Genomic DNA, 25329 nt, shown 5'->3' with positions numbered 1-25329 from the left:
CCCGGCGGAGAGCTCTGCGGAGAATTTGGGCTTCAACATCTACTGGCTCTTCAAGGAAGGGACACGCCATGTCTGACACTTCCTACTGTCAGGTTTCCGACAAAGGGGCGGAGACAGTCAGGGTTAGTTGTAGTAAACCTGCTAGGGGGCAGGTTAGCTTCACGGCGTGTGTCGTCATAGTGACTCACTGAGGCTTCATCTGAACTCGCTTTGTGAAACCGAAAACCCAGAGTTTTCGTTAACTCAGGGTTTACTTACTCAGTTTTTCCACTAAACCGGCTTCCTGAAACAGGGCCCAGGTAACTAGGCGTGTTTCTTGAATTAGCAGCAGGTGTTAAACAGCTGACAGATGAGGAGGAGGATGCATGCAGGTAAACTGAGGGTCTGTTGAGCTGATCGCTGGTTTCGTGAGAAAAATGTCAGCTCGTTCTTTATGTTACAGAAGCACAGAGACACAAGACCAGGCGGAAAGAGACGATCGTTCGGTGAAAATGAGAATCTGCGAATGCAACATGTGGAACACGGAGAGTGGAATATGTAAACAAACCGGTTAACGTAACCCCCTCGGTGCACTCTGCATGCTAACTGTTAGCAGAGCTAGTGAAATCTCTGAAAACATCTGAGCACTTTTGCAAACATGTTCTATGTTGACAACCTGACCAGACATACGTCGCGACATTCGCGGCTAAAACACTGTTAAAAGTGTAGCTGGTGACAGAAAAACGGGGTATTTTAAAACTACACCACCACCATTGCTGCTTGTGATTTGATCTGCATTCTGGGATAACTGGCTGCCCCAAGTCTACACAAGCAATCGATTTTCTAGGATCGACCTGTTTTGACTTACTTTGCACGGCAACCAATCAAATGTTAGAGAAGCTGCATGGGCAACGTTAACCCCGCCCCCTGAGTTTGATGGGTGAGGCTGACAGATAAAATTATTTCATGACGAGAGCCAGGCGTCAGGACTGCCAAAATGAAATAAATAAATATATCATTAAATAATTAATTAAATGTGTCAATAATTAATTAAATGTGTCAATAATTAATTAAAATGTGAAATACATAAATAATTAATTAAATGTGTCAATAATTAATTAATTACATGTGTCAATAATTAATTAAAATGTGAAATACATAAATAATTAATTAAATGTGTCAATAATTAATTAATTACATGTGTCATAACTATTTATTTAATTAATTAATTCCAATTTTAATTAATTATTGCCACATTTAATTAATTATTTAATGGTGTATTTAATTAATTCATTATGGCAGTCCTGGCGTTCCATAGAAAATGACACATGCTAGGTGTTCGATAAACCCACTAAGCCTTTATTAGGCTTTGTGTTCTGACTAGATGTGATAGAGAACCTGCCTGTCTGTCCTTGGGTCGTCCTGTTAGAATTGGGAGGTAATTTTCTGGTTGGTTTGAAGCACCGTTTGTTCCATAATTAGTTTGTTCAGTGGCAGGCCATAAGAATACGTACAGTTAACAGCCACACAAACACAAACACACACACGCACACACGTGCTCACAAACCCCTAAAACAAAAGAATAAGCATCAACGCTTAAATGTGACGGTCTCATTTTAGAAGCGGGCGACAAATGTACGTATTCAGTCGAGCTTATATTGACACGCACTGCACAAGAGACAAATGCACCTAGCATTGCAAAATAATTGAGTATATATATAGATAATATAGATCCTTACAAATGGAAACTTTCAAATACTCTCAGACAAAAGCCCACTCCCGACTTTAACTCGGTGGTCAGAATGAAGGAAAGGGACAAATAAAAGAATAAGAGCCACAACATGTTTGTCTACGGGTCTTTTTGTGCTTGTGTGTGTGTGTGTGTGTGTGTGTGTGTGTGTGTGTGTGTGTAATGGACTGCAACCGTGAAGTGCTGTAAGAGAGTGTCAGAACAAGTACAACACCCCTTAGAGACAACCTTATATAGTTCTTTTCTGTTTCTATGTTTCTCTGTCTTACTGTCGACGAGATCTTTGCAAGAGTCCCGCCTGACCATACCCAGTTGTTTCGTGTTTCCCTAATTCTCATAGCATCCTCAGCTGACCTGCTCTAGTGTTTAGCTCACAGCGGTTTATACACCGATAGATATGTAGAGATAAAGTGTGTGTTTGTGAACATGTGTGCACGCTAGGGTTGCGCGTGAGAAATGATTTAACTGGATGTCTCAAGACTTGTGTGTAAGCTCGTGTTTGCGAGTGCACTGACAGCTCAATCAGCGTGTCCTGAACGAATGGCCAGCCCATCACCGTGCCCACAGCAAAACGGGCATGATGTTGCTATAGCAATAGCGCACAGAGAGACTTATCACCAGAATTACCAGAGGAGCTAACATCGCATAACTTACGCTGAACTCCATCTGTCTCTCAGCCTGCATCTGTCTGTCTTTCGCTCAGTCTGTCTCTCCAGGTCTTTTATTTTCATGTCTTAGTCCCCTTATGAGCCATTGAATGTAGCTCATGGTTTACATAACGCTCTATCATTTGTTCTCAGTGTCTCTTCATTACCTTTCATACCTATTTTTCTTGCTTTCTCTTCCTGTGTCTTTTGGACGTTTCACCTGGCAGTGGGGCGCTGTGCTGATATATATTTCCATTTAATACTACTTTGTACTACTTGTCAGAGGCAACTGTTATATTTTCTACTGCACTAAACTCTTGTAAAGGTCTCATCACGTGTTAAGTTCCTAGTAAATAATTGAAATATGGCCCATATGATGATCACATACATTTTACATGCTGTTGTAGATAAAACTATTTTCCAGTGTTGAGCTTAAAGCAATTAAAATTACACCTCCTCCCCGATTTTTAACTCGCTACAACAACAAACCCATACTGTTACTCACAAAAACTCACTTACAGTATTTTTTCAAGAACTAAAATTGATATTTGACATAATTTCTTCACAATACCTCAATTAAGAAAATTCCTGTACATTTAACATACTAACTCAGCAAACTGTTACTTAACTGTGCTTGCACATCAACACAATCCTGAATTTCAATGACCTTAACTGTGTTTGCTCTCTTCCTCATACTTCCCTAACAGCAGGGAAAGATATGGTTCTTTCTTTGCCATAAAGTCTGTGTGACAGAACCCAAAGTCCATAAAAATCAATCTGATAAGCCTGTTTTAAAGCAGCCATTTTTGCATGGAATAGTAGGTAAACACAGATGTTGCTAATGACATTAATTAAAACTGTGTACCACAATACAAATGACCTTTCGTTATTACAATTACTAACACCTGTGTTTACCTGCTATTTTGTGCCAGAATGGCTGCTTTGATGTAGGTCTGCACCCAGAGTTTTGGATCCACAGGTGAGAAATGGGCGGTGGAAACCATTGCAGCATATGTGTGTATGAGGTTGGCATCTTAGCTTTCGGATCTGGAGTCAGTTTTGTAGAATATAGGTGTGAAAAATCATTTTATTTTAAATACAAATTTCTATTTATACATATTCATATATTTTTATGCAAAACAGTTTTACCAAGCCATCAGAAATCTAATTAAATTCCTGGCAAACAGAAACCATATCACCCGCCAGTGTGTCTGAGCTTAAGGTGGCTAAAACCTTGTGAAGTTACAGAACTGGTTTCTAGAGATATCTGGGTTTTTAATTTCAAATGTTTCATTATTTAGAAAACATATATGTCATTTGACCCACTGTTAACATACACACAGTATGCTGGATTGAAGACATTTGACATGTATTTATAATAGCACAATTGTAATGCCTGTCAGTGTGTGTAAGTTGAACGTCTGTCTCTGTGTTTCTCTGTATCGCTTTCTCTTCCTCTCATAATTATTTATGTTGGCACACAGTATACAGGGTTTAAAGCCAAAAGAGCCACACTATCATTGAAGCGATAATGAACTGCAGATCAAATTAAAAAGAAGAAAAAAGTGATGATAAATACATATTGCTGAAATCAAGAGCGTGGTTAAGTAAATGCTTTAGGCAGGAATAGTACGGAGTGTGTGTGTGTAACAACATATACACTTTGTTTTTATATTTTCAGATCAAGCAGAATCCCCCAGGACTCTCCCTCTCTTTTTCTGTCTCTCACTCTATCACACTTAGACATACACGCTTACCCACATAAACCACTGGGATGTGAACCAAAATTAAATGGTGTTCCAGGCAAGAAACACATTGCGAAAGTCCATAGTGTAGCTCCAACGCCCTTGCAAACATCTCCCCAAAGTTTTGTTTTATAGATTCAGAGCATAACTGACGCACCCCATAAGCACTGGGAACATTGCTCTGAGAATGTTTTTGAATTTTAATACTGTTTAGCGTCACAATATTTTGGCTCAAAAGAGCTTCCTCCAGACTGATTTGCCTTACACTCAAGGTCTATAACTCTGCTTTCTCAGCAGGGTGGCCTTTGTGGTTAGTGAATCGTCCCCACAGTGGAAGCTTAGCTTCAATCATCCATACTGCTATACCTGCTGAAGCATACCAAGGACACTTAACCCTTAAGAGTTCCAAATTATCTGCCTGGCCCTCTACCTCACTGCCCCTCAGACAGCATAAAGAGCAGTGGATGTTAGGATGCCTGGGTCGTTGACCCAGGGTTTTTGAGTCTATTATATTATTTATCATTTCTAGTCTTTGGTTTCTTTGTTAGAGTTCTGTCTTATGGTTTATGTCTCTGTGTAATCCTTAGTTGCTGTCTCCCCTGTCGGCTATATCTCCGTGTCTGTGTCTGCCCTGGTCCCACGTCTCTGTTCCCTCTGTAGTGCCTGCCTGTGAGTCTGTCTGTAAGTTCAGTCCCTGTTATGTTTCCTGTTTTACTTTGAAAGTCCGTGTCTCATGTAAATGCGTCTGGTTGTGCTTCCTTTGTCTCGTTAGGCCTGATTTGCCCCAGCTGTGTTTCCCTCCTGTTACCCATTCCCTGATTGCTCCTCTGTGTATTTAAGCCCTGTGTTTCTCTGTGTCCGTGTTGCAATCTACCCCTATCTTGCGGTGTGTTCTGTCTGTGTAAGTGTATTTTGTATTCCTAGTTTTGGTGCCCTTTTGAGTTCACGTCTGTCTCCGGAGTCTGCACTTTGGGTCCTTTTCCTGCCTGCACACAGCCGTTTCATAACAGTGGATGAGAGACAAGTCACACAGAAAATACAATCAGATATCAAATCAGATTTTTTTTTTTTTTTTTACAATTATACCTTTACCATTAAATTTCTATTAGTTTGCCTTACATATTGTGCACAGGCAGTTTAAAGTAAACTTTTTGCTATGGAGTACCAAAGGACACTGAGCTTTGATCTCAGGAACCAGTCGCTGTCCATCATAAATTGCTTACGAGCGTCTTACCTGTGTTCTACCTGTGAGCTATTGCGGCTGCCTCAAGACTTGTTGTCAGTAAAAGACAGTATCCCCATGACATCAGCTGCCTGCAGCATTAAACATTTAACAAGTCATTAAGTGAAGGTTGCGATGCTGTTGTCAGTCTTTGTAGGTCCCTTTAATCTCGACAAGCAAAGAATGCAAAGAGTGAACAAAAAGAGGTAATACTGAAAAACTTGTGATTACTTTGGTTGCTGGCAGATTTAAATGGTTGCCTGTAGTTTACATTAAAATATATCTAACTGTCTGTAAACACATGCCAATGGTTGTGGAGAGACATTAAAACTATAGCTAGTGCAAAATAGAGATTTTGAAACATGCTGGTTGCAGCGGTAAGGCACAAGTTTTACTATGGAAGTGAACTGGTTCGTGTAACACTTTTTCAGGATTCACTAATGCTCATCAAGTAGTTAGCGAATCGTTACTGACAAGTTGGCCCCTTCCATGCAAAACATGACAAAACATAACTGCAGGAATCTGTTAGTGTCCAAAGCAATGGCATGGTAGTTTTTGGTGCATTGCACTCTTGTGACCAGTTTCACCTATCGGCAGCCAGCAACCTCCAACAACCATTTGCCAACCAAATGGACAATACACATTTGTCCAAGGTCATTGACTGTTATCTAGGCCTAAAATCCAAATTACCAGTGCCAGTATTTGATACTGAGCTAAGCATGTTAAGAAAAGCTGAACAGATTCAAGACAGTTCAATTTTTCCTAATAATGAGGTAAAGATTACAACTTAGATTATGATAACTGAGGAAACATCCTGACTAAAGTTAATTTCTTGGTAAATAAATGTGACTTGATTAATTGTTGACATAGTTGACCAAGGACAGGTAATCTAAAACAAACTTCTAAATTGTTTTTCATGGAAAGAATCAGGGCCATTTTCTTATTGAAAAAAGGGAAAAACTTTTTTTACTCAACTAAGAAATCTATCAAGTTTGAGTATAAATTCGATTTTTTTAAAAGCTGTATCTGTATCAGGTTTGTGTCAGATTGGAGATCAGAAGTTTCTGCAGGATGGTCAAACTGACTCTTTTAACAGGCTGTCTACAGGAGCAGATAGATTGACCAATGGACACAGACAATGATTGATGACATCATTAAGCTGGAACACAGTGTTCCACTGGCCCTCGTTCTGGTTGGAGCTTTAATGGGTACACACACAAAAAATTGGGTAGACACACAGACACTAACGCACATGGAAAAAAACACACACACATACAGAGCAATGCCTGCGCATTAGGGTTTCTCCCCTTTTCTTCTCTATTATTGGAAATCAACATATGCGCATGTGAGTCTGTGTCTATCCAGCTGATATATAGCACCCTTCATTGAGTCAGTATATTCAGGCAGATCAACTGAACACCCCTGGAGTTCACACACACAGAGACAGAGAGAAAGAGCTGGCTCAGTGGCCTTGCCATCTGTCCATTAATCAAGGTGCCACATGGACCGACTCCCTCTTTCTCTCAGTCTTTCTCTCTCTCTCTCATAAAGTGGTGGACAGAGGGACATTGCAGTTTGATGGCTTATTTTATACTTTTTTTTATTTGGTTTTGTATTTGTTCTGTTGTATCTAATAAACTGATTACTGTTCTGTGTCCATCTTGCAGTTGTTGTTTTTCTAAAAATGTATATCTATCAACCTCTTTCTGGTGGTTATACTGTTGGTATACTGAGAGCAGATTTCTGCAACCACTTTATTTTCCACATAATGTTCCAAAAGAGACATTTAGCTGTATTTAAGTGTTTGACAGGAGTGACCCTTTAATAAGTCAGCTGGCTTGATGCTTCCTGACAGATTGCCTCTCTCAATGTTATTCATGAGTTTCCACTTTAGCTATTGGCTGGTTGGCTGTAAAGGTCAAATCTGAGCTGTGTTCAGTTAAACACGGCCCTTATCTCACACCGTTTTGTTCAACACAATGAAATAAAGTAACCTAAAGAGGGACACTTTTCTCCGTGAGGTTCAAATGTTTACTTGCTTACCTGTTGAACTCTCCTTTGCCAGCAGAGGTGCAAACAGAGGCATAGGGCCATTTTCATTGGGATCAAGTACAAATTTTTGCACCTGCATCTGTTTCATAATTGTGTGGATTAAAATGAATGCACTGGCGCCAAAGTGGAGAGCAGTGCAGGGTGGTGTTTATATATTTGGAGCCTGATTTTTTGGTTGGCTTGTGCATTTTTTAATAATATTTAATTGGAATTTCCACCACCTCAGAGAATCTCTTCAAACACTGTTGGTAACCTAACAGATTAATTTGTTTATCAGAATATGAACTCAATTTTCGATGATTTTCTGCTGGAGTTGTAACTCACACAAATTGCATGTTTACACAGTTGTTTGGAGTATTCACTTTACTACAGACAAATATAGTCCACTTAGGCGCAATGTAGTAAAAACAAGATTGTTATTTCCATCTGCAGTAGTTTATATTTAGCTGGATGGCTCTGTTCTGGGACCTCCTTGCCATTCTACGCACATATTTACAAAGCTGGATGCAGCGAGAGCAGCAGAAAGATCTCCTGGTCCGTAACAGAGCAGATGTGACACTCATTAAGACAGATTCAAGACTGAAATGAGTGGTTCTGGTGGATGTGGGTTGCAAAGTGGCTTGCTAATGCCACAGGCGGTGAAATCAGCTGTAATCAGCTGGGCTGTGCTTGACCTTGTGGCCAGCCCGTACTATCCTCAATTTGATTGGCTGCAATAAAAAACATTGTTCATTGTATAATGTTACTGAAGTTGTAACACTGTAACAATTTTTTTCTCACCACGAAGGATAAAGAATTTCAATTACAATTAGAAACAAATGATACACAAAATAAAGTAAGCTGATTGTCCATAGCTTGACCACCATCACCTAAAAAACACATCATCACTACAGCTGTTGTCATAGTAGCCCTTTTATTAACGCATGCAGACCCACTCGAACTCCTCCTCCTGATCCTCTTGCCACTTTGTAATTTATATAGCACCAACAACAGCTGCCTCAAGGTGCTTTGTATTGTGAGGTAAGACCCTACAATAACACAGAGAAAACCCCAACAATCATATGTCCACCTATGACCAGGTCATTGGCAGCCGTGGGAAGAAAAAATTCCCTTTTAAGAGGAAGAAACCTCAGGAAGAAACAGGCCTAGACAGGGGCAGCCATCTGGTTGGAGGTGAAGACAGGGAGAAAACATTTCCACCAGAACTAAAACTGAACCAAAATGAAGCAGTCACACATGAACTTGTATTCAGTGTAACAGGCCCGAAGAATCCCCGTATTCTTTGATATAGCACCTACTGCTGCACTGCTACTGACTGTTAAAAAAGGAGTTTTCCAAAGGTAGAAAAGAAAAAGGCATCAAATGATGATGATAGTTCAGACCACTTCTAGACAACAGAAAAGGCGATTCTGCTCTCAGTCTATTAGCTCAAGATGAACCTGCCTTCGCCTTTAAGGCAAGCGAGAAAGGTTCAGAATTTCAATATTAGATTTTCGTCTGTGAGGGATTCTTTTTTGAATAGCTTTATAGATGGAGCAGAAGTCTCTACATTCTTCTGCCTGCTTTTCAGCTAAGCCATCAAAAGCTTTTAATGTATATGTACCATGTTTACAGTTGCAGAGTATTGTGATTAGTGTTTTCTGGTTTTTATTTCCTGTGATCCTGGCATATAGCTCAAAATAAGCCTCAGCATTGTTGTCAGAAAGATGTGATTCTCGTATTACACGCACTTTGTCCTTCAAACAACCTCGCTGTGGGTTTTTCTCGGATTTACGGAACTTTTGAAGATGGACGCCTTTCTGTTTCACTGCTTCAGCAATGCCGGAGAGACACACGCTGGATAACAGTTACGCACAGCGGTACTGGGAGGAGTAGTGTCACAGAAAAGTTCTGCCACCCATTTTTAACAATATTACAGTCACAATCAGCACAGGTAGTGGGTCATTCAGTATCACCTATGATTAATAAAGGTACATTTGTCAGACATAATGTACAGAATGGTGAACATTAAATATAACTGTTCCTATTGTTGGCCTCTGAACATAAGGTGGCAAGAACTGCTTTTAAACAGCTTATAGGTGGGGACAATGTTGGAGTAACAGTGCCCTCCATTGTGAAACACTTAAAACAACAAAGATCAGCTGGCAAAAAAAATGACTAGTTACTTAGCAACAGCAACGAAACAGGATGGTGCACTCTGTCACGGCTTTGTCAAAAAGTTGTTCATGGTTGTTTTTTTCTGTATTTCTTTTCTTCTTCTTCTTCTTTTTTTACTGTGTATTATACCCACCAGAGCTTTAACAATGCACACCTGCTGCTCTGAAGTTACAGCAGCTCTGCGGAAATGTCTCACTCTGCCCACACGCTTTTCCTGCAAATATCCCTGCTGACGAATGGCTCTGTTTCCCAGTGATAGAGGTCATCCCATTTAACCACTCACTGCTCCGAGGCACAACACCAGTGACTTAAATGTCATTGGCAGTCATCCTTTGGGGAGACTTTAGCCCCTCATCACATCCAGGTAAATGTAAGGCTTGATTGGCTTAATGTCAGTAGCTGTATTTAATTGCTCATTATAAAATATTTAGTGATAATGACTCCCCGTTAGCTATTAATGATGATAAAGAGCCAATCAAAAGGTATTAGCACTGTAATATCTCTAAAAATGGGTTAGATGGTAATAAGGCTGATTGGTGGGAACCAACAAGTTATACATGATATATTCTACCTGCTTAAAAAGGATCTGTGCTCACACAGTACCAAAAACCTTAATGATGGTCACTTCCCGTGTTTGGTTCACAAGAGAAACCTGAGGCTAAAGTCGAGGCACGAGGTCATATGGTGACCAGCGGGCAAGAGACCACGACCAACAGCTGGCTAACACCTGGAGGTCCTGCTCAGGTATCTCTGAGCAAGACACTTCATCCCTCCTGAACGCTACAGTGCAACTCACCTTTTGCCCAAAATGTAACTGTTGTTCATATGTTGCTTTTTATGTTGGATTCAGTCAGTTTTAATTCCAGCGAGACTGTGATTTCAGCCTAAAGTAGGTGTGACATTTTCCAGCGTCTCTCTACCCTCTTTCTTCACTTTTTCGATTTCTCTGCCCCCACTTCTTAGTTCCTTTTGTGTCTGTATGTTAGTAATTATTAGTTAGAGGTTCAAATATTCCACTCTCACACACACATGCATGCCCACGCACAGCCGCACACACACACGGACCCATGCCCAGAGAATATTGGTTTTTATGTTAAAGTATGTGTCTCCAGCCACGGACTAAAGCCAAGTGAAGGAAGACATGACAAACGACTTTGGCATTTAACATGACAGACGCCCTCTCTCTCTGTCTCCCTCTTTCCGTCTTTGTGTGCGCGCGCGCGTGTGTGTGTGTTGTAAGTATGAATCTATAACAGTAGCAAATGTTAAAAAAAAAATCCAGAAAAAGAAAATCAAACATTCTCAATGAGGTCAATGATTAAAGTCTGTAGTCACTTATGTAACCATATGCAGAGTGATTGCATAACTTGTGTCACCTAAAAATAAATTGTAGTGGTAATTGTGTTTTTTCATTTGTGTGCTATTTTAATTAAGATCAAATCTGGTGCTTGTGTAGAGGAGTGTTTACACCCTACTGTGTTTACTTCATTTGATGTCCTAAACAATCACTATCATAGCTCCCCTGATGAAAGCATACAGCCGTAGCATGTTACTGAGTCGCTACACTGCAAACATTGGATTATACTCTGTTTTGTTTCGTAATTTTATAGCTAACGGCTTGAAACAGTAATGGGATTTTCGTTCCACTGTAAACTCAGCCCTGTTCAACTCAAACTGATGATAAGCCAAGGTAACTGACTGACCACAGTTACACATGCACATGGAGTCACCCATGGACAGTTAGCAGGTTTCATATTTCATATTTGTGATTACAGCAGATTTCTGTATGTGTGCCTGTGATGTATATGCTGGTGTGGGTACACAAGGAAGGCATTTCTTACCTTTGCAGACAGGTCTGTGGTCACTCCATGCTGCAAACACTTCTGCTACTCTCTGGCAGCTGATACTTTTGCTGCCCTGTAGAACATAGTCTTCTCCGCAGCTAAAGTGCACCACACTCCCAAAGCTATGCAAAATGGAAAAAAAATAATAACATAGTGTAAGAAAAAAAAGAAACACAGGTATAAAATGTTTATGCTGCAAAGATTCTGTACAGATGTGCATTTGTGCATTTCTGTTAAAAAGCAACTACGCCAGTGTTTTTCAGTTGTACCTGAAGTCATTGCCATGGCGTTTTCCATTCTCTGGCTCTCCTGGGTCTGGGCAGGAGTTAGAAGCTTGTCTCACACCGCCTTCATTTACTACACAGAGAGACAGACAGGTGGAGAGCCGAGGAAACACGGTTTAGATGAAGACAGACAGAAGAAGTATTTGGTTCACTGGATTCCACGAGCAATCTTTCTCTGAAGTAAAGGTTTAGTTTTCTGACTGCTATACATTATGAAACTCATTTTTATGCTCACATAAATACACTGTAATTCGAAATTTACCATCAAATCAACATGGTACTGCTTCAATGCGCCCTCGCATCTGTCATTCCTCTGAATGACAGATGCGAGGGTGCCTTTAGTTTTAGCTTAGGAAATCTGCCTGCTTTATCACTCATTCGCTTTACAATCAGCAGTGAAAGAAAAAAAAAGTTCGACCAGGAGATAGCCTAACAGACAGGCTAGATGGTGGGGTGGGCTGTAAAGGATGACACAGCACTCCAGACACAATCTTAATTCTCTCACAGACGAGCTAATCTTGACAGTAACCCTCCAAACATCACAGAGGTAGAACAGAGACAACAGACAGGACTGCACAAACACTTTCAGACTGCAACATCAGGACAAACGTGGATCTGACAGGATGAATCTTTACTCAGTATCTCTCTTTAATTATAAGACTGCTGTTGTACTGTTTTTCTTCTGTTTTTTTAATCATTTTCCTTTTGTCTTTCGGTCTGTCCCCTTTGCCCCCATCTATGAATAAAATAACCTCATAGCAGACCGTTTAGACCTTCTTCTTTGTGCAGCAACAGTTTTACTTTTTTTAAATGAAACACTGCTGCTTTTTCTGTCCCAAAATAAGGGACGCACCACGTGCCACAGAGCTGTTTCTGGTACATCGCAGCAAAGCAAAAAGTATTAGTAGTAATACGGTATCTTAATGAGCTGCATTCCATTGATGTTCTATTTCGACCCACGTGAGAGGATATTTCCTTAATGAGATCAGGGTGAGGGTAAACTTAAATTACCCTCGAGTTTCTCACAGTTTTTCATTCAGACCAGTGAATACAGAATTAGGCCCCTCTGAGGATTTTTGAGTTTTTTTCTTCTGCTTCTTCCCAGTCTGTCATCCTTTCGTAATGTCTAGTGTCAGCAGAATATTACTAGAGGCAGAAATCAGCCTGGTGTGCTTATTTATTTCGGCTATAGAGCAAATAAAACAGCCCGTGGTCTATTTTGATATTCAAATGCAAGGAGTGATATTCAATTTAGAGGGAATAATAGTTTAGTGTGGTATAATAATCAGTTTATTTTTAAAGCATAGAGTAGACAACAGTGCGGCACTGTTCTCTTGATTACTAATTTCATTAGGATGATTAAATTACGAGTGGAAGAACATAATTCTATTTGTGTTATTTGGATGATGAATATAATATCAAAATGATTATCTTTTTTTAACTTTGCATGTTTTGGTTTTGTATTTTATTTATGTGTATAGGTTTTGCTGCTCTAATTAGTCAGCGTCCCCCTCATCTAAAGAAAGGCTCTTTGCAATGAACACAGGTTAAAAAAAAGAAAACGTCCTGAATTTGCAAGAAATTTAAACAAGTTTTTTTTACTCAAGAACGCTTACGAAGTCAACTAGTCTCACTGTTTTGGAATTAAAACTCCCTTACCGCGTTGTTTAAGATACTTTCTGGTTATTTTTTAGTGTTCTGCACTGACTCTTGTTGTAAGACAATTGCTGGTGAAATCTGATAAAAAAACAAAACAAACTTTTCTCTTATCTTAACCCCCCCGCAAAAGCCAGACAACCCAATTAGGTGTGACAAACACTGGCCAAGTGATAATACTGCCCATTTCTGTTTTCACATAAACACCTTCCCACCCAGGCTGTCTGGGCTATCTGGCTAACATGTATGTACATGTGTAGTCTGTATCAACAAACCCAGCAGGTGGTTGGTGTGCAGCTCTGTGTGTGTGGATTTGTTAGAGTAGATACTTTGTTGCTTTGTTGGAGCGGCTAATTTGACCATCTGGACTATTAACAGTACAACAGAGGGACTGGTTACAGTATCAGTTCTGTGTACACATAGACAAACACACAAAGCCCACAAAAGTGAACCCACAAACATATACATACATGCACATATACAGAACCACATCTAAGCGCACACGCATGGGCACAGACTGACACACAGACAGGCTTTATGCTTCACTGACGAGTTAAACCAGTTAGAGAAGAACAAATTAGCATCTGAACCAGTCAGAGCCAGACTAATTAACATACAGTACACATTCATATGTGTAGAATCAAACCTCGACCATGGCTCTCCAACCTGTCAAGGAAACTGATGGATCCGCGATGTGCCGAGCCACCACGCTGCGCCTAGCTCAGAACATCGCCTCCCCATCAGCTCATACAGTATTTAAGGCAATTACACACAAACATACAATCACATAAACGCAAGCAAATAAGGAAAACGAGCAAAAAAAAATCAGTGATGTTTAAAAATTCATAATTATCACTCATGCAAACTAATTAACAAGAAGCAAGGCCATCATCTTGGTGTTTTTGCACGTACGGTATTAGTCTCTCGCTCTCGTATTAACACTTATGTGCACTTATCTTCTCATGTCCTTATAGTGTGCAAAAAAATGCATGACTTTGAACCTTCATCTGCATATTTGTGAGTCCATGTGGGGTGTTTAGACTAGGTGGCAAACATAAAAGTATATAACCATCAACACCATTATAGCACACAGATAACTAACCTTCAAAGAGTTGCATAATGTCTGTGCGTACGTGTGTGATGTGAGATGACCGAATAGAGACGCTATAGTAAAGAAGTGTGAAAGAAAGTTGGACTTACATAAAAAATAATGTATGTATCAAGTTAAATGTTGAAAAGTGAGCTCTATTTGCTGGTAATAGCTCTGCTTTTTGTGCATATTCATAGAATGTTGAAAGTTATAATTGTAGAGAAAAATGTAATCATGTAGCCAAATCGGTATTACAGTGGATGAAATGACAAAGGAACCATAGTTCCCTTCGGGATGCCTATTGTGTTAGTTTCCAAGGTGACTTATTCTTATATGTGGGTATTTCAAGTCAGAAGGAACTGTGGTTGCCCACCAAACAAGTGCACTACATTAACAGGGAAGCTCTTATACTTATTATGAGTGCATCCTTGTTATTTTGGAAAGGTTCTAGATATAGACTGCAATATGTAATGGCAGTTTACCTTTCTACCAAATCATCACACATCATGACATAATATATTTTACAAAGTGCAGAAATACATGAAATTGTCTTGGGAGATTTTTTATAAACCCAACAATGGGCTTGAGACCTCAATGATTCATTTATAAAGGTTTGCAGGCTGTGAGAGAAGAGAAGAGAAGAGAAGAGAAGAGAAGAGAAGAGAAGAAGAAGAGAAGGCAGGAGTGGGCGGTAAACAATATTAACTACAGCTGATTCACATTCCTTGAGCCTAAAGCAAGACCAAAACAAACCATGATTAAACTTATCAGAACAAGCAATGATTAACTATATCAAAGCAAGCAATGAAGAAGTGGGACAGCATGACCAAAATGCATATACAAAATATCAAACAACAAAAACACGCAGCAGTCACAAAAGCATGGCTCTTGTAAAGGCTTTCCAACACATTTGTGAGTTTAAAAAGATCTCATTTTCACATCAGGGGTCAATTTCAGCATTATGCTTTTGTAAATTGTTGCAATCAAATGTCATTTAATAAATAAGAAACACCATTAATTTTGTATTACGAATAATAAGAAGCACAAATGTGTTGAACATGATAGCCCTTATTAAGAGACAAACTTAACAAAAGTAAAACCAAATTAAAAAACAAACATAAAAAAGCCAGTCCAAGCTAACCAAGCCATTGCAAGTTAGTTCATTAGCCAAAGGGACATTAAGATGTGAACTCACATATTGAAAACTTGTTGGTGGAGTCTTTGCCAGGGAATAATTTAACGCCCCGCGATTTAAAATCTACTGATCGCTTCACTGCAGAGGAGAACAGAAAACAGAAAAGAGAAGGAAAATCAGAACAGATTGGATAAAGTGGGGAAAAAAAAATTTGACCTAAAAAAGGATTTTTTTCTTTCTTTTAAATGGCAGAGTCTTCTCCCTCACAAAACTGAGAGAGAGAAGAGCAGAGCAGAAAAGAAAGTTACAAATGCAAAGTAAACTTGAAAAAATGGTGGAAACACACAGCTAAGGGGGCAAGAGAAGGCGAGAAGCCGAAAGGGGAAAGAAAGTTGGAGAAATGGGTTTAACAAAAGCACCATTCAGGATTTTTTGTTCATAAGAAGCTTAATCTTTCTCTCTCTCTCTGTCACTCAGACACACACATCAGAAGTGAGGTTGTTTTTGCCGGAAGCCCCATCATATTTTGAACAAAAGCTGGTAAAGGAAAATTGCAGCTTTAATCAAAAGGACAATGATGCAGCTCTGTAATCAAAGCATTCCGATAATGGCACGTTACAAAATAGATGGTTCCTTTAATCAGAGTAACTCCCAGACAAGAAGGAACAAACTGAGGGATCCCTGTCGGCATGAGCTCTGTTTTCTAACACTGGTGACATCATTCGATTGCAAGGTTGGCGATGTTGTGCATGTGCATTAGTACAGTTTAGAACATATGATTACAAGGTATAGATGCAAAATTAATGGGTTAATAATTGATTTTATAAAATAGTAAAAAAATCAAAACACTACGCTAATCTAATTTTGTTAAAATAAATGAACACATTATCAACATAAATAATGAAAACACAAATATATCTTGTCCTGAATGACAAAGTACAGTGACAAATCACTTTAATGAATGTCTGATAGAGCGGCTGACAGATATTGCTGTCATTAAGACTTGACTAATCCACTGAAGGATGACAAATGGCGAATGAGTTAATGTTCAACAATTATCCGAATGTTATACTATACAACGATTACACATACGCACATATAGCACTGCTATTATATTAAAAGCAGTTCTATCACATCATGTGTATTTTATGTCAGCAATAACCCCAACATTATTCTCTATGTAGATACATGAACATATCATGCGTCAGTGATACATGCCTGTGTTGTCCATACTGATTAATGCTCCAGGGGTGTAATATTGTGTTACCGTACCAGTAGGTCAATTTCAAGTGCTCCAAATGATAGTGTTGTATCCACGCCAAGAGTCAGAGATATCAATCCTTATTTGCAATCAATGCTAAGCACTTACTTAATCTTAAAATATGGATAATATGGTCAATACATTCTCTAAGCTGGGTAAAAATAATACTGTATTCATGCCATTAACACATTATTACTCTAAGTCTAAACACCAGCAGACAAAAATATGGGCTAGATGAAATGGCTTAAAATAATTGTTTAACTTAAACATCTGCCACACACAGGCCTTAAGACCAGTCAGGGATCCCCATGTAACCACTGGTTGCTAGAGAAAAGTATGTAGTTGGCAACTGGTTGGCAAGAGGTTGCTGGAGGACAGACTTTTAAATTATGTATCAATATGTCAAACTGATCACGAACAAATGTCCGTTTTCCCTTAAATTTTAGAACACTTTGTGCCATAAATTCTCTCGTTAATGAGACTTCTCCAAGCAAATGATGTCTCAGAGCTGCTTAGGGCTGCATCTGTGCACCGCACATACATAAATGCAAAAACACTGACTTCACAGCAATCCACCTACACAAAGAGTTTCATTTATTATTCCTGACAGCAGATTCATAGCTGTTTAAGATGGGGGTGGGGTGGGGGGAGGGAGGGGGTTCTTGATATCTGATATAATAGCAGCTATCACTTAGATAAAAAAGCAGATTTTATAGTTTTTATTTATATAATATAATCAGCAGTGTTTTCATGAAACCCCCCATCTTCCTAATATTTCAAAGTCATTATTTTTTTTATAAATATTCTGGAACAACAGCTGTATTTTATGATGAGAGTGAAGTGAATACATTTTCCATTCCACTGCATACAGACATGACATCAAAGATTTAATGACTTTTTCTGACATTGGGTGGCTTATTTGATGCAGAAAAGTCGTATAAACAGTATAAAACACAAAAGGGATAAGAAACAATAAAAGTGCAGAGTTGGCGTTACTGCCTTCATATAAAACTGAGGTTTGAAAATGTCCTGATTGTCATAAATTAAGAACATTAACTGGCAAACTCGTGCTGCTTTTGACAACTGGGGAAGTTGCAAAACAGATCAAAGTCTTACAATCAGGCTTGAAATGCATCCTCTTCGGTTTGGCAGCCGAATATGGGAGTCTGGGCCAAAAATAGTTAAAAGTCAAATTTGTTTTTGCCTATGTAGATTCATTCAGTGTATCAAGCCCTGTTAATATGCATCATAAAACCTGTCCTGTGTGACTATGTATCAAAGTTAAATACGCCCATGTTAATATTCTAGCCTAAAAGCAGCAGCTCTACTGCAAACAACAGATGGAAGGGACAGATGCATTTATGTAAACCATATTTATGAAGTAAAGTATTTCATATATGGAAAACTATATTCAGAATGGGTTTATTGCCAGATGTTGAGGTTTACAACATTAGGAAATTGCTGCGGTGCTTCAGTGCAGACAATAAGAATTAAAGTGCTATGTAGAAAGAAAGATATGTGCATGAGATATACATGAGATATATACATGAGAATAAGAATTATGAGTGCTACGTAGAAAGATATATACATGAGTGCAGGTGGTGATCAGTGCCAAACATATATACATGAGAATAAGAATTATGAGTGCTACGTAGAAAGATATATACATCAACAAGCAAAAGCACAACCAAGAGCTCAGCTTAAGTTTCACAGCAATAAATTAGATGCTGAAGCTACATATACAAAAAAGAGAAGGAAAAAAATCAACCGAACCATGTTGTGTGGGTGTGATGTAGGCCTGATGCTTTTCAGACCCAAGTTAAAATCTTTTTTTTTTATTCCTTGAGCACAACAAAAATAAATACGAAAAGCTACAGCTACCTTGTGCAGAATCCAGATCAATGAGTCACCATTTTTTTTTTAACATTACCAGTCTGTTACCTACAACACTGTTTGTTTTTCCTACAGTAGTTCTTAAAACTGGTAGTGTGGAGCAGAGAGAGTCTCTGTGCCAATGATTCAGACAGATAGGCATCGAGCACTTTGAATTTACCAGCTTTGGACTAGATGCTCATCTCGGGTATTTTAATGTACCTGCATGGGAAAGCAAACATTTACCGTTGTCTAGACTGAAAGCTAGGATTATAACATAGATGTATCTGTGCTTGTTTCTCTACTCAAACGTTCCCATGGTTAATGTGAGAGTGAATGAGGAATTTTAAATAAAACTCACTGAATAAAAAGTCAAATAGGAGGTGATGTAGCTGACATGTACAAATGACCAATAAATAAAAAAGACCAGGTAGGCCGAGCCTCTCAGTCTTTAGCGCCAAGGCTTTGGAATAGTCTCCAACTCCAACTACGCTTTGCTGACTCTGAGGAGTCCTTTAAAAAGCAGTGAAAATAATTTTTTTTAATAAAACTTTCTGTTTTCTTTTCTGTATCTTGCATTTGTGTTGCTATTAAGTATATTTTTAAGTTATAATATTACCCTTTGTTATTCTGTGTTGCTGTACAGAACTTTGCGCTTGTGAAAAGCACAGCAAATAAACTTTATGGTGCAAGACAGATTGAAGTAGTACCTATTGTAATTAGAAATTGTTAGATTTAATGATGCACTTCATAAGATTTTTAAGTGCTGAATTTTCATATATGTGAAGAACATTTATTTGAATTCATATGTTTAATAACAATAGCAATTGCACAGTAAGTAAAATAGGTGGCCTGAGTGTTTGCCTGTATTAGCTGGGCACAAGGAAATAATCGAAATATTGATTTGGCAGAGTTGGTTGGTAATGATGATTATATTCTTCTCCCTACACCTAGTTAATAATAATTTGAATATGCTCAATTAAGGAGCGTAATTAGAAGGCGTGAATAATTATCAGTACTGTAGAATTGCTATTTTGTAACCACAGATGAGCAATACTATTACATCACCAAAGTGAGTCTACGCAAACAACTGACATTAATTCAACAAAGTACATTCCTAGCTAGCCTTACAGTAATGACCCCAGTGCTAACAGCTCCTTTGATACAGGAACAGCAGAACACCAACTCAATAATGAAAGCCAGCACTGGTAAAATGCAAGCTCCCACAATAATATAAAAGATGATTAAGGAGTAGTTCATAGATTTATGAGCTCATATGATCCCCCTGAGGCCAGCAGTGTCTCTGTACTCAGTTTGACTAATGGTTCTTAAGCTAAGGCTGACAAGAAAAAGGATTTGGGGATTTATTTACACAAAAACCAAATTGTACGCTTTACATGTGCTAAATGCTCTCCTCTTCCTTGGCTGTAATTATGCAGAGCACTTAGAATTTCAAGATGTGTGCACTTGATCACGAGCAGGTTTGAGACACTGCAAGAGTCATATCAAAGGTACCATGCAGTCAACAATATCAAATATGTCAACCTCCCTGAGGGGTATACTGTTTCACTGCTAGAGTTGACTAATGTTTCTGCACCACGGGTTGACTGGAGTTTCTTTTGTACTGATTGACTTATTTTGTTGTCATAGCACTGGCTGACTGATAATGCCGTCAGTTGTTCATTAAGGGCCAATCACAGCCCTGCAGACACAGAAACTCATGAATACGTAATGAAGAGAGATGATGGGGGGATGTGATTGGTGGTCTGTGCCGTGGGGAAGGAAACAGATTGCTCGTACCTGACACGTGCATAGACAACGGGCAAACAGGCGTGCACACAAACATATGCTTAAATCTAAGCAGACGCGCAAACTGCCACGAGACATCGTCATACAACAGACAGATCTGTCAGCTTAAGCTGGACATTTGTACAAACAGGAACGCACACTGGTAAATCCAAAGAATTGCATACAGAGCAGAGGACAACAGAAATGGTGAGAATCCACACACACACATGCACACGCAGAAACCAGACGCACATTTATACTCTTAGCACACACACAGTGACACACATATTCTCAGCCAGGTGTTGAAGGTGTAAGGTTAGACATTAAAGCACAGAGCCGTGCAGAGAAGAATGTCAACCGAATACTTAATTAATAATTTAACACTTCAATATTTGTTAAACATCACCTATGCTTGAGGCCTTACTTTCCCTATTGGATTGGGACAGCTTTAATATAGAAAGACTGAACAAAGAATCATAAAGAGTTATAAAACAACAGCAAATAATGGAGGGGAAATGCGGGTAAAATAGCGCACATCTTGTGCTCCAACAACAAAATTAAACATTTCCAGTAAGCAAAAAGGCAATGAAGTGTATGCCTTGCCACAGTATATTGGAATTACGGTGCTGTTTCTAAGCAAGTACAGAGACACAATCTCTCTACAGCACAGTACAAACAGGAGGAGGGAGGATAGCTCAAAATTCCTCATTCACTTTACAGGCTAATCGCAAGAAACCAAATAAATAACTATGGTAGATGCACCTTTGCAGAGTTTTCTCAGATTTAATTGGAATTGAACTGGGTTACAATTACATTTCAATTCAAGAGGGATCCTGCTAAAATGGATAGCCTTTCTTTATTTTTTGTAGCAAAAAAAAAACTGTCACAGGTTGGGGTTGGACTTAAAATCCCAATAAAGTGCAGAAACAGGAAGATTGTGTGACATTTTCATTATGCTGATGCAGGAGTTAAAAATGCTTTCTAAACATTAAAATTTTGGATGCAGAATCAGCCTATTGATTTAGAGGTGCTACCTAGAATTCAAACAGCCAGGGAAGGTCAAAGAGAGCAGTCACGCAAACACTCTCCCTCCGTTATGTCTTGAGGATTCATCTTCATGGATTACTCACGTTATACCTTAAACAAGCTAAACTGGCTAATTCCCCAAAACTTAGGCACAACATTTCCTGCAGACTACAAAGTGGGGTAGTCTCTTGTGTTTTGCCATGAATATAGGGGTCTTACTGTTACTGAAAGCTGCACAAGTTCAGAATTAGAGCTGATTAGAGCTTCTAAACCAAATTAACCTTCTACAGACTTTACTGTGGCATCGTGGTTTGCCTCCAACAAATATCTCTAGTCTTGGTTAGGCTTTTTCATTCGTCTCATTACTAAATAGAGCATCTCGAGGAACAAAGAAAATAAACACACCTAGCCATAGTTTGGCAGAAGTGTATGGAAAGCCAGGTTGTCTGGAAGCCTTTTTATGATTGTTTGGAATCTGTCATTACAAAAATTTGAAAATGCACCAATTAACAGTGTGATACCCTTGGACTCATAGTCAATTTTATTCTGGCAAAACAGAAAGTACCATGTGCAATGATGAAAAGAGGGGAAAGAGACTCAAATTCAGAATCGGGGCAGGTGCGAGCATGTCAAAGCAAAATTAGCAGGAACAATGAAAATTCATGTATGCAGCACATTTAGAAATGATGGTATGGTATGGACTCTCAGATCACCTTCCCCATGAATCAGACCATTTTAGTAATAATTAGCTTCGCCTCTGTTTTGTGTGTACCTACCCATTTTCCTAATATTGTGAACACATTTTCTTATATGTTTAAGATATTTTAAAACGGGAGCTACTGCAGCATTGTCAGGATCCTTCCACCCTCGCTTTCTAAAATGTTAATGCTCATTAATAAGAGTCAGGCATTACTTCTCACTGTTCAGACTGAAATTTGTACAGTAAATGGAAACCCTGGCAAGTATTCAATTCACTCGATGGCTTGCCGACGGGCTTGTGATTGGCTGACCGCCGACAACATTAAACATATGATTAACTGGATATGGATAACTTTGTGAATGACAATTAGTCTACTTGAATCTAGCTAGTTTCTATATTGTGGAAATATAATATAATAATTTGTTTCAATGGGCTAACTGAAGGGCTCCCAGGACTCTTATATGTTTTATAAGTTCTTGCTGCTGTTGGAATTTATTAAGATGAAATTATAAAATCATAAAAATGTTGAATGAGAGTAAATGTCCTGAAAATAGAGTAACTAAACAGAACTGCTTTGGCTGCAAAGCCAGTAACAATAGGTAGCCTACTTTCCTTCGTTTCCTTAATGTGTCTGTCACACTTGTCACACAGACGGCTTTTGAATGAATGAAGACAAAATACATTCACCTGTTTGTGAAGAGTGGGTGAGTCAGGAGTCTGTACCTTTTTGCTGCATTTCTTTCCTTTTCTTGCATGTCAACTCCCTTGCTTTGTATAGATTGCCTTGGAGTAGCTCGGTACTCCAAGGCAATCGTTTGAATGGATTACTGAAGCATGTAAATAAATGATCAAATGCAGCTGTACCTGGAAGCTGGATCATTTGTTTTTCTAGGAGTGAGCCAACTGCGCAGTCCCCTAGCTTAGCCTCTCAGTGGCTGAAATGGCACAAAGTCATTATGGTGCCTATTTTGCATATTAGCAAGAAATAAAGAAAACAAAATAAAAATAAAACCAATAAATAAATAAAAAGCAAAAAAACAAAACAAAAAACCTTGGCTTGTCTATGCCATGGTGAGTTGGTAGACTACATACAGGAATGTATAATAAAATTATGAAACACGTAAAGGTTGATGTAGAGGTGTGCAATGAGTGACTGCTATTATAAAACATTAATTGCACAGGTTTATTAGACAATGTTAATAACTCTGTCAGCTGGATTTTAAGCCCCGTTTGGGCCTGAAATCCTCAACACCCATGTCAACTCCCTTGCTTATACTTTTAATTTCTATAATGTGTAGAAATTAAGGAGAACTTGTGCATAAATTAGGCAGATGTACAGTTTTGAGTAATTACAGTTTAATTATTTTAGCCTGCTGAGAAAATGCAACATTTAGAAAAGACAACTTTGCAAGAAACAGGGCTCAAATTTTTCATATTTGGGTAGAGGAAGAACCTTTTAACTTAAATTCACCAAGTGGCAAGGAAATATGAAGTGGACTAATATGTTAGCTGAGTGGAGATCCATCATGTTACTAAGCCCTGTTACTGTGGTACAGTCCAAACTAGTCCCTGCTGGTCATTCATTCATTACATTATATTGTGCAGTAATAAGTTTTAGATGACAAGACCATTTGCTTTACAGTAAGTTAACACCATGACTTTTCCCAGCTTTTCTTTCAAATTGCAATCAAGTACAAAACTTAGATGTTAGAAATTAAAGGGCAGCATTGTCATCGTTATTGTTATGTAAATATAGAACTTGTTAGACTTAACACTTTATGTCTATAGACATGTAAAAAGGTAGAACTAGCTGCTGTCTTTGACAAACTCTTTGAGCACTGTCTTAACTAAGCAGTTATTATAAGCTCCATATTTTTGTATTTGATGCATTTGTTTGTGGCTGACTGACTGTACCTTAGTGGCTGCATTGCTGAGTAGAAATATGACTCACAGGTTGACTGAAACCATATGTGGCATCTGGCTCACAAGATGCCCCCATTTTTTTTTTTTACCTTATTATACTGTGAATGTTTTTCTTCAAAACACGTGGTCCTGAAAATTCTTAAAGTTAATCTATTTAAAGCCTAAATTCCCTGTAACACTGTTTGGTTGTTGCAGTTTCTCTTTGGCCACTGACAACTGAGGGTTTAATTGACAACCTGATCCACTCGTTTCTAGCTTTGAGGGAGAAGAGCTGCTCATGTTCTTTTTTTATTTAACAGGGAAGATGACTTTGAACTTCCTATTTTCAGCTTTAGCCTCGGGTGTATTTCTAGGGGGTAAGAACATACTGCAATGCACTCAGTCACATCTAGAAGATGGCATGTTCAACCATAGTCACAATACATAACAGTGGAACAGCTGGGTTTCAGAAAAGTTCTTCGACTTAGTCACTAATGCAAACTTGGTTACTCTTCCTCTCAGCAGTAGTCTATTTTCAAAGAAGAAGAAAAAGAGTTCTCTTATTTATTATTTCTTGTGTGAATTTGAGCGTTTTGTTGTCGTAGAGTTGCCACAGTGGTGCAGTGGTTGGGACTGCATCAGCAATCTGGTTAAGCAAGAAGGTCTGGGAGTAGGCTATGAGACCCCTGCAATGAAGGGATGTCCAGGGATGTGAATGTTTGTCTTTGCCAGTTTCTAGGTATTGTTGTTTTTTGCTTTTTAATTAATTAAATATGCTGTATATGGGGAATAAATGAGACACTGCAAGAAGTTAATAATAACTCTACTTAAAATCTGCTTAAAAAAACTCCACCTTGATTACTTTGTTCACTGTAACTGTCTTAAGGTTTGAAACTGTAATTGCAGAATTGAGCAAATCTCCTCCCATTTTATCACCATCTATTATGGTTTCACCTCACATATTACCAACTGTCTTGAGGGTTAATTAAACACAAATACGTTTTGATTACTAAAATGTAAAATATTTGCTTGAGTCCCAAGATGACATGTGACATGACATTGGATGCACTTCCCCTCATGGGCAAAAAACTATTACATTTTATGTCGTCTTCTACAGTACAAAAGTCCTACATTTGGATTGTCCAGCATGTTTAAAACGAATGCCAAAATTGCAAATTAGTTTTCTTTATTAGGGGAACTAAATCTCTAAAGGCAGTTT

General features: G+C 38.6%; 1 protein-coding gene across 1 annotated transcript in view; it reads right to left on the bottom strand.

Annotated features, from left to right (window-relative positions):
- csmd3b (CUB and Sushi multiple domains 3b) overlaps window positions 1-25329 on the bottom strand; it is a 433532-nt gene that overhangs the window by 137711 nt on the left and 270492 nt on the right. The window contains exons 7-9 of the mRNA XM_085346113.1: window positions 15622-15699; window positions 11666-11753; window positions 11394-11518 (exon numbers count right to left, since the gene is read on the bottom strand). Of these exons, the coding sequence (XP_085202239.1) occupies window positions 11394-11518; window positions 11666-11753; window positions 15622-15699 (291 nt within the window). The remainder of the gene's footprint in view (window positions 1-11393; window positions 11519-11665; window positions 11754-15621; window positions 15700-25329) is intronic.

The sequence above is a fragment of the Diplotaxodon limnothrissa genome, linkage group LG22, assembly GCF_057381915.1.
Source record: "Diplotaxodon limnothrissa isolate DT_005_m linkage group LG22, D_limnothrissa_male_GT1.1, whole genome shotgun sequence".
Lineage (NCBI taxonomy): Eukaryota > Metazoa > Chordata > Actinopteri > Cichliformes > Cichlidae > Diplotaxodon > Diplotaxodon limnothrissa.
This window is presented reverse-complemented; position numbering and strand designations above follow the sequence as displayed.